General features: G+C 37.7%; 1 protein-coding gene across 8 annotated transcripts in view; it reads right to left on the reverse strand.

The window, feature by feature from the left end:
- atp2b1a (ATPase plasma membrane Ca2+ transporting 1a) overlaps positions 1-14,934 on the reverse strand; it is a 41,963-nt gene that overhangs the window by 16,660 nt on the left and 10,369 nt on the right. For all 8 annotated transcript variants that reach the window (XM_020714114.3, XM_020714112.3, XM_020714116.3 and 5 more), the window contains exons 2-4: positions 8,665-9,122; positions 2,727-2,924; positions 34-291 (exon numbers count right to left, since the gene is read on the reverse strand). In XM_020714114.3, coding sequence (XP_020569773.1) covers positions 34-291; positions 2,727-2,924; positions 8,665-8,857 — 649 coding nt within the window. In that variant the 5' untranslated portion in view covers positions 8,858-9,122. The remainder of the gene's footprint in view (positions 1-33; positions 292-2,726; positions 2,925-8,664; positions 9,123-14,934) is intronic.

Consider the following 14,934-nt stretch of genomic DNA (forward strand, 5'->3'; position numbering starts at 1 on the left):
ATTTAATGACCACAAATGATCACTTCTTCTTACCATATTTTATTTGTGCAACATCCCCAACCACAATTTCAGCCACAGGAATTTGGATAACTTGTCCTCCACGCACAACAGTAAACTTCTGTTCCTGCTCGATGCGACTCTGGAGCCCCCTAAACTGTTTCTCTTTGCTCCAGTCATTGAAAGCTGTCACCAGCACTACACAGATAACTGACAGAAGAATTGCAGCACCCTCAATCCAGCCTGCTTCAGATTCGTGCTCATCCTCCACCCCACCAGCCGCTTTTCCACAGTCTGCAAAAAAATAGAGGGAACATTTACCAATATTTATTTAATACATTTTTTTAAAAATCACATTTGACACAGCTTTGCTGCCATAATTGTAATAAATTATTCTTGGTCACCTGTCATGCTACGTTCACACCGGCCTCGGTAAAACGCGTTTATGCAGCCACTTAAAAGGTCTGTGTAAATTCCGCGTTCAAAACTCTCACGTTCACACGTAGCTATGCAAGTTTTAAGCCCGTGTTCAGGCTATACGTACAAAAGAGGGGCCATTGAACGTGCACTGAAACTTAAACCAGCAGAACTTTGATCAGGGACTCCGATTTGGAAGTGACATATGGGTGGCGTCCTTTTTAATTCATGGAAGTGTCAACCGTTTTCAAATTGATCATGGAGGACAAATGAATAGTTGCGGATTGTGTCCGGCCGTAATTATATGACACCTTATATGACACCAAGTCTTTAAGTATATCGTAACAGCACTGTAAATAGAAACCCTCATATGCTAAAAGCACGTTCAAGTACCCGTGTTCAGCGCGTTCTTAAACATGTGACACATGCTCAGCGTAAACGTAGCATCATAGTCTTAAACTCATACTAATATACCGTAATTTCCGGACTACAAGCCGCTACTTTTTTCCTGCGCTTACAGCCTTGCGGCTTATTCAGTGACGCGGCTAATTTATGGATTTAATTAGCGGCCGCCATGTACGTACTTTTGAACTCAGTGAATAGTTTGTACTCTTTATCTAACACCAAGCACAAGACATTTATATTCAACACACCTCTAAGCAGCCAAACAGCATGGAGTTGACTTCAGGTCTTAGACACTTCAGTCATGGTTCAACAAAATGAAACACGCATGCCCGGCCGCATCCCAGAATCCTTTGGGGCCATTAGACCCAACGTGCACGTGATCGCCGCTACAATATGATGAAGCTTTCAAGTTAAAAGCAATCGTTAAAAGCAGCGTAAAAAAGTCCACCGTCACCAACGGGTTTGGAAAAGCCGGTTTGCTGCGTGACGGAGAGAACAGCGCATGGAGTGAATGTACACTCCATTTACGGTTTCTAAGGAAACCGTAAAAGCGGAATTTTGCTTTGAAAAACTCACAGCCTCCGTGTGAGCTGGAGACATCTGCCGATTGAGCTGCGGGGCCGATGGCAGTCTGAAGGCTCCCACACGTAACAACGCATCCGCCCCTCATACACAAAACGTACAGTATTAAGTCCGATTGCTTTGCACAGAAACGATTTGCTCCATCCACCGGCGCAACGGGGACGAAGTGCTCCTCCTTGAAGCCGCCCTGGCCAGAGGTGTCGGAGTAGATAGGAAGGGGAGACAAGGAGCGCGCGGGGCGGGAGCGGAGCGCAGAGGCGTCCGCGGAGTGCAGAGGCTTCTGAATTCTGACGCACGCGCCGCACTGAGGCGCGCGTATCACGCTGAGGCGCGCGCTTTTCAGTCGCCGCTGCTGTATTTTACCGTTGTGTTTTCTAACCAGTCCTGTTACTCCCATAACGCTGCCGCGACACAAGCGGAAGGAGAGCTTTTCCCGTTCACCCCTCCATGCACTCCTGATACTTGCTCATTCTTAAACACGTACAACAGAATGGCGAGCCGGGCATTGGCCCCGCCTTTAGCCCCTAAGACTCATGGGAAATGTGGAATCGCTGATGTAAATTTCCTCATCATAACTGAGGGATGTAATGTTGATTATATGGTTACTGTTAGTAATTTTATGTATGATACCTAGATTGTCAATAAATAAAAAAAAAATGAAATAAAAACACCATAACTGAGGAACTTGTGAACAGAATTAGAGGTCCATGCTGTTTGACAGATGTCGATACACTCAAATACATGAGCTAGAGGCAAAGCTGGAACCACCCACAATGTGCTAATGAAATGCACTCACTCTGGGATTCTGGCCGTGATCTGTCAGGACGGCCTAACACATGCGCGGCTAGTACTCTGACGCGGCTTGTGTATGTATTAAACTAATTTTACACGTGAAAATGGGTAGGTGCGGCTTGTAATCGGGTGCGCTTTGTAGTCCGGAATTTACGGTACTCAACATTGCATCTGTGCATCCTTTTAAACAGAGGGCCAATATCAGGAATTCAAATCAGACAATGTGGATGGTAAGAATAATGTTGCTAGATGTTGTAGATCCATTTTAAGGTAGTGGTTTTAAGGTTTAAAGATGATCAACATCAGCACCTAACATGTTTAGTGAAAAAGAGAACACTGATGCACAAGAGCTCAAACAGGCTACATTAATATGAGGATAAGTTTAAAAAACTTGCATAAATGATTAATAAACAACTTTTAGATTTTCTTCAGTACAATTATTCTGGCTATAGCATAATACAAAAATAGAGCACATTTCTAACGATAATAATATTCAACAAAAATAAGATTTACATTAAACAAATGTTGCTTACTCTCTCTTTCAGCTTCTGGTGGTCTATAAAAAGAAAGACCTAGTGAAACTATAGCTGCCACTTCTAAGATGATTAGCGTGACATCCTGTAGTGCCTCCCATACTAATTGTAAGAAAGTTTTAGGCTTTTTGGGAGGTATTAAATTTTCCCCAAACGTTGTTTTCCTCTTCTCAAGATCAGCAGGTTGTCCACTGAGACCTGAAAGGGGAAAAAAAAAGCAAGTTTCTAATTAATACAAATGTATTTCTTCTACAGTTGGATAACAATTTAGAAACTAATCACTGAAAATAACCCCAAAATTATTGGCTAGATATTTCAAGTGTAAAAAACCAAGTTACTGCAGACATTTTGTTGCCAGACAACAAGCTGGTTTGACAAAGGTACCGTAAGAGTGAATAAGCTTTGCTCTCTGTGCTTTGACTCAGCATCATTTCCCAAAGGAATCAGCATTTTAGGGACACAGAATGAGACAATGCTGGACAACAATGGTATGCATTCAGTGGGCATGACAAACTTGTCTCTTTCAGGCTAGCCAGTCAGTGAGATCAGAGGTCATGTCTGATCAAACAAGCCGCTCGGTGCAGCCCCCAAACGCTAAACCAGATTTAGACATGCAGGTGCTGTGCCGATAGGTTCTCCATTATGACGCATTATATTTCTGACTGCTCTAAAAAGCATCCATTAGTGTTCTGTAGCAACTCTTCATGCTTCAGTCCATTCAAAAACAGTAGCCTTTTGATGACAGTTTTTACTGGCGTCTTAGGTGTTTTTGTTTGCAAGCTTTTCTGTCAAAACTTTTAGAAGCAGGGAGATGGGTGTGGGGCTGGGGTCAGAGGTGATGGCACAAAAAACAGATGGAGTGCAGGAACATGAACAAAGCTGCATAGGGTGTAGTATACATTTTCTGTTAAGAAAATGTATACAAGGATGGACAAAAACAGCAATTGATTGGAATAACTATATCAAAGACGAAAAGATATTTTAAATTGTGTTTTTTTTTTTCCCTGGAAGCTTAATTTTCCTTACAGAGAGACTCTAAGGGCAGGAATGCCCAGTTTAGCTTAGTTTGTTTAGTTTAGCAATCAGTAATTGTATTTTTTAAATGATTTTATCTTTTGTACAATTACCAGTATGAAGACCTTTGAGACAACTGCGTTTTAATATTGGGCTATCTAATAATTGAATTGAACTGAATTGGAATACCAATGATGTCAAAGTCAAAAAAATTACTTTTAGTAAAAACTATGCATTTAAAATTTAAAAATCAAAGATTAACAATATTTAGATTATATACAATTTTTATATAAAATGCTGCACGTTGTTTAGATCAAGTGGGATTGAGTTAAGCAAACACAGTTTAGCTTCTTCACACTTTCTTTTTTTAAATTAAAGGTTTTCCTATACAGTCAGGATACATTTAGGACATATTTCCCATATTTTTCCAATATCTTTGAAAGGTTCTCATAAAAATTATATAAAACTGGTAAGGAAAATGCGGGATCTGCACAAAAAATACATACCAGTCAAACACTTTCTCTTCACTTTCTTACGTAGTTTATGCGTATTTTACGTAGCTTATTACGTAAATCGTATGCAATTGCGCGTGTTTTTGCAAGATTCATACGCAAATTTGTGGCCTTTCACAAACTTTCCACTTAGGTCTAACAGACTTTTCATGCATGCACCACCAATGTATAAACTTTATTTTGCATATATAATATATATACTTATAATAAATAAGGTGCACATATGTCAAAATTACGTAATTGATACATGAAATCACTAATGAACGCATAAAAACAGTGCTTTTTTCACGCATGGATCATGTTCTACCTTGATTTACGTGTTCTCTGCATGGTTTAGTTGTACTTCTGTGGTGTTAATATGGTTCATTGGTGATACATCTGTGAAAATTTCATGTAAAGACAACACATTTTCTCACTTTTTCCATGCATTTTCACATATGACCAATTTCCATCTGTGCAATATCCGCAAAATCTATTTAGTGGCTGTGCGAAGTACTAAAAAAAACTAAAATAATTTGGTACAGTTTAACTGACTGTTAAGTCATGAAACTACTTTTTTTTTTCAAATCATAACCCAAAGAGTATTTAAAGATTATTTCACGAAAAGGTATGGATGAAGAAGATTTTAACGAAGAGATGAGAAGATGAATGACTCACCAGCACAAAAAAGGAAAAAAAAAAAAAAAAAAAGAGTTGAAGGGTTTAACCAGCAGAGCTGCCTGCTGCTGCTCTGGGCCTGTCACTCGTCATTTACTTCAACTCCGTTCACCTCTAATGAAAGCATGCTGACAGCTAATACTCCATTCAATTTTACACCACATTTTAACTTTGTATAGAAGCAATAAATGTTAGTGACAAGACGATCTAGGTGCCATTGGGTACAGGAACAGAAAATAGGGTGGCATGGTCTCTCACAGTACTTAATTCTAGTCAAGCGGCTAATCATTAACCATTTAATTTGGATGCTTGTCCTTTAGTGAACCTTTTCAAAGGTTGTCATTTTTGTCAATAGTTGGATGACAAAGTAAACCAAAACATTTACAAGAACATAAACAAATACATGTTTACACTGCTTGGAGGCCATTTATTTTAGGCATGCTACCAGTGTACACTGCTTTGTTTGAACAGTAATGGTGAACTATAAATATTGTTCAACATTTAAAGGAGATGTCGTATTCCTAAAGCCAGAATCAGAAGAAAGAAGGCAACTGAATGTTACCCAGCTATACTAAGAAGCACAATTCTTTTAGTGACAAAATGAGCACAGAATTTACAAAGACAGTGTGTTGACAAGGCTCAACAAAATCTGATCCATCACGGATAACTTCAAGTGCAATAACTAACTAATCAAGTTTTCTCTCTTATCACATTTGCAGATTAAAGTTAAAAAATCTCAAAACCCATCAGAAGTACAAACCACAACTCAACTGTCCAGCTCTAATAGCTTAATATGCACAAACAAGAAAACCAATTGTGCTCTCAAAATCAGTTTTCAAACTACAGTTTACAAGTGGATCAGCAGACCTCATTTCTCTGGGCATAAAACAAAATTTCCTGGCCATGAGACATTTCCAGTCATATGCATGTTATTTTGCCTTGGCAAAGTTTCCAAGACTCCCTTTAAAAAGATTCATCTCTATGGAACCTCTGGGTAGTGGGGGTATAAAATGTGCCAGTGCAGTTTTTTTTTTTTTTTAAGCGATTTGTGAAACATAGTTAATGTGCAAGAACAAACGGTGCCACAATTACGACAAATGATCTGCTGTATTAAACAGCAGATTATTTTAGACTGCCAGGCAGTAGTGATAAGCGTTCAATGTGTAAAAGTAATAAAAAATAAAAAAACATTTAAAAGAAACTAAAGCTTTAAAAGCAGCTGCACACGTGCAGGCAGGAGGGCCAAGTATCGAATACACCTAATCTGACAACAGCATTTTGTCGGAGTATCAGTAGCGTTTTTATTTTTGCATAGTTTGGCCGGGGGTGCGACTCATGTGATTAAAAATAAATAAATAAATTAAAAATAGCAACAACCGCTACAAGGCACTATAGGTGTGTGCATCAGTGTTTGCTATGTAGAAAAAGAAGCGCTGCTTAGTCTTAGACCGGGTTTGGCAGAACTGTTCCAAGGCGACAGAGAAGATGAACAATTCAACGGATTTAGTGATTTGAACTGGCTTAAAGAGTTTAGTTGACTTTTTTTCATGTTCTTAATGACATGGTTATCTGAAAATCTTCATATATTGCACTAATATAATTGATTCCTCCTGTGTTTCATGAAGCTATATGAGGTAAGCGTGCAGATTTTCAGTCTAATAATGGTATCTATTCCATTTTTCATGATTTGCCTTTCAAGATGAGAATGTCCACACTCCTTTTTGGTTGATGCAACTTATGGTCTGAAAAATACTCTACATACATTGACAATGTTTGTTTATCATATATATATCATATCATGCTTTGATTTCTACCTTGACCACTTTTATGCATTTTCTGTTTTATCTCAGACCATGACTATGAATGGGTAAATGGGATACAATAAAATGTTACAGTGAGCCTTAAAAGCTGTAAAGTTTATCAATACAATTTTACTTCCCAAGTCACTGATAAGAAATATATTTCTAAAGTTCTATTTGAATCACGGTGACCTTAACATAAAATTGTGTTACCAACCTACAAGAAAAAAAAAAAGGCGAAAGCATTACGGTAAAAAATAAAGATTGCTCATCTAAAACAAATCCCATCCTGTACCTAGTTAAGAGGGCAGATTTACACTCAAACACAATTCAAAAAGTTTATAGATCCTTTGCATGTTAAAATGTGTTTGAATATGCCACGGATTATCATCTTAAGAGCTTGAAAAAAATGACCAAACAAATAATTACAAATCCCTTGTCAACTATAAGTCACTTTTAATCTTAAATAATTGGGTATGTTGCAGGCTTGTTAAATTAAAGTAAGCGGAAAGTCTCAAAGCTCAGTAAATGCATAATAATTGGACATGCAGCTCCTGTGAGAGGAACTTGTAGAAAAGTAGTCACTGCAATCCATGTATCAAACAATTGCCTTACGGAAATTTACAAAACACTGGACTTAGGTCAGAACGGCAGGTTGGACAGCTTTTAGAATGTAAAATAGAAAAGACAATTGTAAAAAAAAAGGAAAATGTCAATAATCCTATTAGGGCCATTTTTAAAATATGACTGCAAAAATCTTAAACACCTGCGCTTCACAACAAAATGCACTAAGGAGCCGATGCAGTGTAATAAACTACATTGTGTTTTGCAGCACACACTCAAACTGAGCAGGGGAGGGCAAATTCATTTACAAAACAACCAATGTCACTCATGCTACAAATATGGCAGGACTGATATGCCCCAACTAGACACATCCCCATGGATGTTTAGACAACTCAGCTCTTCTTTATAGCTACACATTATTTAGAAACTTTATTCTCAACAGCTTACACCAAGTAAAAAAGCAGCTATGATAAAACCAATGAATTAGTTAAAGGTCAAAAATCTAAGTTAATAATGGAAGCTAAGATTTATATTTTTTCCACTGCAGAAAAGCAAATCTTTAGTTTAAAAACAAAAAGATTAGAACTTTGATTCTGCAAAGGAAAACCATTTTGTTGCTTTGCAGTCAATGCATTCAGAGGACTGTCTTGCTGTTACAGCGAGTATGTGGTGCCGTTTTAATCTGGGATCAAACTGAAAATCCCCTACCATAAGAGTTTATTCAAGGTCATACAGACGATTAACTAGATTGTCTATAGAGAGACAAAAATCTGACAGAGGTAGATAAAAAAAAAGAATAAAATCACAGGACTGCCCAGAAACTAAAAAGGGAAACAAAAACTTGTGGTCTGCTTCTGCAATCTGGTTGATGTTTTTTGAGCCACATTTATTACATTTGGTCGTTGGTTAAGAATTTTGGGTCACGTGAACTTCATGTGTAAAGTTTGCAGGAGATGAAACCAATCTTCTGTAAACTTCCTTTTAAAAAGATTACCAATTGGCTGTATAGCCACCGTTTTGTCCATCAGGCATGGGACAATGGCTTGCCTGCAAACTGGTGCAGTGCCCATGCAACAGCTGGTCTGTCTGAAGCCTACATACAGACATGCAACAGACAGACACAGAGGTGAAAGGGGAGAGAGGGAGGGTGTGAGGGACATATCCACAAGGCCTTGAAATAGACCAGGATTGGCCCAGGTCAGAGCCAGCCTGCCTGACCACCTGTCTGGCATATAAGTGTTTCCAAGGAAGTGATGTCAAGGTATGTGTGACATGGAAGACATGAGCAATGACCCATCTCCAAAGCTATTTGCACAGTTATAATTCTACCTGCAATTACTGCTAGCACTGCAGCTAAAACACAATTTATAGAATGTGTAAAAGTTACATTACCATCGGCAGGTGATGTTTTTAAACGATTGCAAAGTCCTTGAGTATCCCCATAAGATTCTCCAAGTTTGCTAATTGCTTCAGCGCCTCTCAGCTCCATTAAGGAGCGCAGTTCTTTAAGGGTGCAGCCAAATTCTGCATCGTGGTTGGCCTCCACCAAGGAGTTCTTTACCCCACTGTACGAGTTGTTTGCCATGGTCTTATTGGTGCCCAGTCCTATACAAAGCACTGCTGCTTTGACTCGCCAGTGGGGTCAAATAGAAAAGTGTAGTCTTGGGGGGGAGGGGGGGAGTTAAATCCTTTGGAGAACAAACACACTTATAGTTCCCATAAACAAGTGACAGGCTCTTCACAGGCAGCTGGAGTCATATAGCAGGTGGTAGAGTAGGAATATTACAAAACAAGCCATTTCCCTTGGAGAACTGAGTCCCATAGAACCAGAGGTCACCATGTATGCAGATCTGAAAGAAGAAGAGTAAATAAGATGCAGTTAGTAACAAGTACTGATTAAAAAAAAACAAAGATTTCAACCATTGAAAATAATTTTCCTCAAAGCGTAAATGTAAATAATGTAAAGAAAAATAATCTTGAAAAATGTAGAACCCTCTTAAAATCAAGGTTTTGGCCTTTCATAGCAACAACAAGGAAGACTAAATATGTTTTATTAAACAAAAGTAAAATGCAGAATACAGAGGCCCATGCAGTTGAATAATATCTATTCAAGCAGGCTGCTACTTGTTATTATGCGAGCAGTCCTTGTAAAATCAAGATACCTTGTGTCATTACTTTCAGGAGTGGGAGTTTAATGCAATTAAATATTAGCAAAAATTTTAATGGGAAGAAAATACCTAATTAGCAAGTAACTACTAAAAACTAAATGTGATGTACTTATCTGCAATACTTCTTAACTGTTGTAATAGACAAAAGAAGGCATATAGTCCAAAAAGCAGTGGGATTCAAAATATAAATTTTTGAGAATGTTGTGAAAAACAAGCAACCCTAACAACCCAATAGGAAAATTAGTTTTGTTTTTAATAGGAAAAAAAATATAATGTTTTTTTCCAGGTCCTAAAAAGGGATAGGAAGGTATAGTTGAGAACATCTTGTATTCTATATTGCATAGTAATTCGTTTGAAACCCTACTTAACTAAAATAATCAAGAGGGAATTTAAAGAACTTCCTGCTAGTATTTCTGCAGAAGGAACAACTATTCACTTAGGTATAAAGACCACTGTTGAACACAGTTTGTGGCAGGATCTACCAAAGTCTGGAATAATAATCTACTTTTTACCATGCAATTACCCAAAAGTAAAAAGAAAAAAGAAAACAGCTTTTTCTGCACTCAAGCTTCCTTAGGACTGGCAAATGTGAAGTGGAACATCATCTTCTAGTCGGAAAAAAAAAAAAAAGTTCTCGGAAGATATAAAAAGCACTTTGACCTCCAAGCAAAACGAAAAGGGACCATCTGGCTTATTATCAACGCATGATTCTAAAAAACCACCATCTGTATTAATGCAGGCGTGCATTAGTGCATTTGACGGTAACTTAAACATCTGTGGAGAGAAATCCCAATTAATGCTGAAAGTTAAGAATCCCCAAACTCTTTGTGAACTATAGTCTGTTTAAAAAAAAGCAAACACTAAAGGTTCTTAATGTAAAAAGCTTGCACAAAACTGAAAGCAAAGCTACATTATAGAAAATGTACCATAGATGTCACATGAAAGGCTTCACTGGTTAAAAATACAAAACCACTGCACAGTTCAACTTTTCCCAAAAGATCTTAAAAAGAAAAAAGGAAAAACCCCAAGATATTTACAGGGCTAACCTGCCTCACTAACAAGAAACATTCAAGCAGCAATCTCCAGTCATAACTACATATCTTTTGAATATATCTTTAGAAAAAAAAAGAATTGTGGAAAGGGCAAGAACATGAAAATTTTCCATAGTACGTTTGGAGGACAGTATGAAAAATAAGAGCACAGTACAAAATCTGTGTGAAGAAAAACAAGGACACATGAGGTATGAATCAGGGTTGGGCGATGTCCCTTAAATTGGCAGTTGACGATGTTTGCAGTACACCATCGGGATGGACGATGATATCGTCGGGGGGGTATTTTTAATTTTTCGTTATTGTACAATTGTTATTCATTATTTTACTTTATTACTTCATTTATTTTATTTCCCAACTAATGACTCATCCGCGATGATCCAGTATAAACTGAAGGAAGTGACTTTAATATGGGCTATTTCATATTTACGCCATTAGAACAGAAGCAAACCACACCAAGTCTGTTTGTTAGAGGGTCAAGACCACCTCTACAGACAGGTCCAGACCAGAGTTCGCATGAGTTCATTTATACTCAGTTAATCTGGAATAATGTGGGATGTGAACGCAGTTCTGTTTAAACCAAACCAAAAATAAAAGTATGCTTTTTTCACTGCATCCATGGTCACATGACAGTGGCTTCAGTTTTGTTGAGAAGCTTTAAAACACATTCAGATGAATGGCTGTGATTCTGTTGAAAACAAATTGTAGGGTTGGAGATGCAATGGAGGCCTAGAGGAGGGTCAAAGACGAGGTTCATAGATTTTGTAAAAGAGGGTGAGGGTTGTTGGTGTAAATAAGGAGGATGCCAAACACAGTTGCATTGAGTGTAGAAAAGCAGAGAAGTGCTTCTAATTTTGATAAAAGAAATGCAGTATTTAAGCTTTTTTTTCACAGATTCCCTTGAAATCATCCAGATAAATTTGAGTATGGTCTCACACACCGCCTCCCCCATTAAACAAATTAGAGGTCTTTGGAAAAATGGAAAAAGAAAAGGTGCAATATCTCAATAACATTAACATACAGACTTTGCACCAAATTTTCCCGTAGCAATTCGTTAGCTGCTTTTGAAAACTTTGAAAAACTTGGATCAAGTCCAACTTTGGTTCAGTTTCACATTTCAAAGCATCTGAGAAATTAGCATTAGCTAATGAAACGTTTGTCCGGCTTAAAGGACTTAACCCTGCACAGATTTCTAAAAATATATTTTTTCTCTACTGCTACTGTATCAACTCCAAACATCTTTCAGCTGTTTCAGAGCAAATCACTTCCATAAGAGCTTTAAATAAAATTTTAATCGCACGGTTTCAATCGCTTTGACTGTCTATTTAAGTACACATTAAATCAGGGGTCGGGAACCTATGGCTCGCGAGCCATATATGGCTCTTTTGATGGTCACATGTGGCTCGCAGACAAATCTTTAATTATAGTTTTTTTTTTTTCATTAGACCAGTCCTTCTCGGGCGCGATGCGATGTCAGAGGCGCGCAGTAGTAGCGGTGCTTAGAGAGAGAAATCTGCGCCAGCGCTATCAGTTACTATTATCTATTATTTCACAGAGTTTGTACCAGCTGGAAACCTGTGAATTGCCGTGCCTAAAACTGCGCGCTCCCGTCTCTGAGAAAGAGCGCGCAGATGCGGGGACGGGATGTGTGAGGGAGAAAGCAGAGGGTGGGGGTTAGGGGTTGTGGGGACCGGCAGCAGGTGAATCGCGCAGGGATTGTAAAAACGTAAAACCCGCTTCCCGTCACTCACTGCAGTGTGTGAGTGTGTGTTTGGCTCCCCGTCTGCATGTGAGCAGTCTTTGTCACATCTACAGAACATTCAGACCTACGATGACGTTTAAAGTCTCAACGCCTTAACGAAGCAGAAACTCACCACGTATCAACCAGACTAGACCATCAGCAAAACTACCACGAGAAATACTCATCATTTATTAGCAACAGAATAACAATATTAAAAAGAATCCACAGACTTATTGTACTTTAAAAATGTTGAAATTAAATCAAATGCACACATTCACTTGTATATTTAGTTTTAAACAAATTGTCGCGGACTGAGTTGGATGGCTGTTGGGCCGCGTTAAAAGTTCTGGAGTTCATTGAACGCGTCAAGCAGAGCTCTGATTGGCCCTCAGTTCTGTCGCTCAGCCTGTTGTTAGGTAGTTTGGACCAATGGGGTTCAGCTATGGGCCAAATAAGGGAAATGGGAGGGCTGCAGCGGGAGCAGGGGAATATAAAGTTGGGAGAAGCGCTCTCGTGTCGGCGGGAGAGATTCAGGAGTTGCTGAATTAATTGAACGGCGTTTGTTGCGGTTTGCAGTAATCGGAATAAAGAACTTTAAAAGAGGTTAAGTCTCCGTGCCTCAGTGTGGGGAAGGGACACTACATTATTGTATGGCTCTTTCGAAATTACATTTCAAAATATGTGGCATTTATGGCACTCTTGGCCAAAAAGGTTCCCGACCCCTGCATTAAATACAAGATTATATTTACTGGTACTTTTAAATTCAGTCCTAGTGGCTGGGGGAGTCTTACCAAAATGTTATAATAATGAAGGAATATTGCAAGCTTAGTCACCAAGACAGTTTTCAAGTAATTGTGCCGACACAAACACAGGAATTGGGTATTAACAGGTAAATCTAAAAAAGTTGTAAAAAGTACAATATTTTTCACTTCTTTCAAAAGGTGAAAATATTTCAATCTTTTTTTCATGGTTATGGTTTTGTTTTTTTTCTTCCTTTTTTATAGGGGGTGTGGTGTGTGGTCAGAGTATTTTGGCGTGTCTGTCTTTGTCATGTGTTTGTTGTTAGTTTAGCGTTATGTCAAATTTTTTATCTTGTTTTGTTGTTACAAATGTTGTTGAGTGTAAATATCTTGTTTCTTAGAAACATAAGCTTCTTTCATTGCCCTTTCAAATCGTTTTTTCAAAGTGTATGTGTAGACTTATTTTTCATTTAATGTAAATTGTACTATAATGTAATACTATAATGTAATGGTCAACAAATTATGAAAACCCAAAACGTATTCTCATAGAAAACTAGAATATCAAATCAAACCAAATAATAACAGTTTTATTACAAACATAAAACCTCTGAAAAATGTTCCTATGCATTTGACACTTTGTTGGGCCTCCTTTTGCATGGATTACTGCACACAGAGGCATAGATGTAAGGTTGCTTTGAGAGTTCAGGTCAGGCAAGGCTGGTGACCAATAAAGCATACTACCACAACGCTCAATGAACTAGCTTCTGGTACATTTGGCAGTGTGGGTAGGTATCAAGTCCTGCTGGGTGAATCAAACCAGCACCTTCATACAGCTCGTTAGTAGATAGTAGCATAAAGTGCTGTTTGGAAATGACATTTTCTGGCTAGTTGCTGTCAGCTGTCTTTCCCATGATTGCATACTTTTACAGGAGTTTGGGTTAGTTAGGGGAATATGGTATGACAATGAGTGGAAAACAGATTTTCCTTTCAAAGAATCCTATTTTTCCAAGACATTTAAATTTGGGCTTAAAGTCTCTTAATCTTTGTGCAGTGCTTCTACATAAAATAGTATTTTCACTTTTTCTAACAAGGGGGAAAAAATATTGAACTTTTACACAGTACTCAACATTTTTTAAATGTACTTGTAATTCTACAACAACAAGCAGATCACGTGTGATTGAGAAAGTGTGTGTTTTGTGTTTCTTGATAATTGATCATCAACCCTTGGAGATTATTTCCTAGCCTACCACTTGGCACATACAACCAAAAAGCTAAAAACTACATCTGATAACTTCTGATAACCATGTTCTCACAGGTGCTGTCCCTTCTTGACAGAATGTCTTCAGAGGGGCTTTTTACACAATGCAAAGATAGTTCATGTTAAATTATGCATAAAAATCATGCATTTTCAAAAATGGCTTAATGAAATCGCTTATTGTTTTCTTCACCAAGCACTTCCTACAATATAGTTAACACTTTTAGTGTTTCATCGAATTTTTGCAACTTAAAAAATACACCAATTGAGCAAATAAAAAAAGCTCAGGTCCAATTGGCTTGATGAACTATAATGAATGCATGAAGAATGATTCATCGACATCTATTTACTGGCCAAGAATAAAGGGTTAAATAAATAAGCATGTATATGAAGAGTAAATTCTGTTTCAACACAAACATGCAAGCTATAAGGATGCTACAGTACTTGGTTGAAAGCTAAACCCTATGTTACACCATTGAATCAAACAATGGGTAAAGTGAATTGTTGCATCCCTACAGCATACCAGTATATTTATGTTGAAAATGTTAAATGTGCTAAATTAAAGAAGGATTTTTTATTAATATTTTTTGTTTTATTACATTACACCAGGCTTATGCGAGTCAATTGAAAGGTTTTACTTCATTGTTACTTCCTAATTTAATATCTTAAAGATTTTTCTTAATTTTTTGTTTTTTTGTTGTTTTTTTTT

The sequence above is a fragment of the Oryzias latipes genome, chromosome 23 (genome assembly GCF_053564925.1).
Source record: "Oryzias latipes strain Hd-rR chromosome 23, Olatipes_Hd-rR_3.1".
NCBI classification, from domain to species: domain Eukaryota; kingdom Metazoa; phylum Chordata; class Actinopteri; order Beloniformes; family Adrianichthyidae; genus Oryzias; species Oryzias latipes.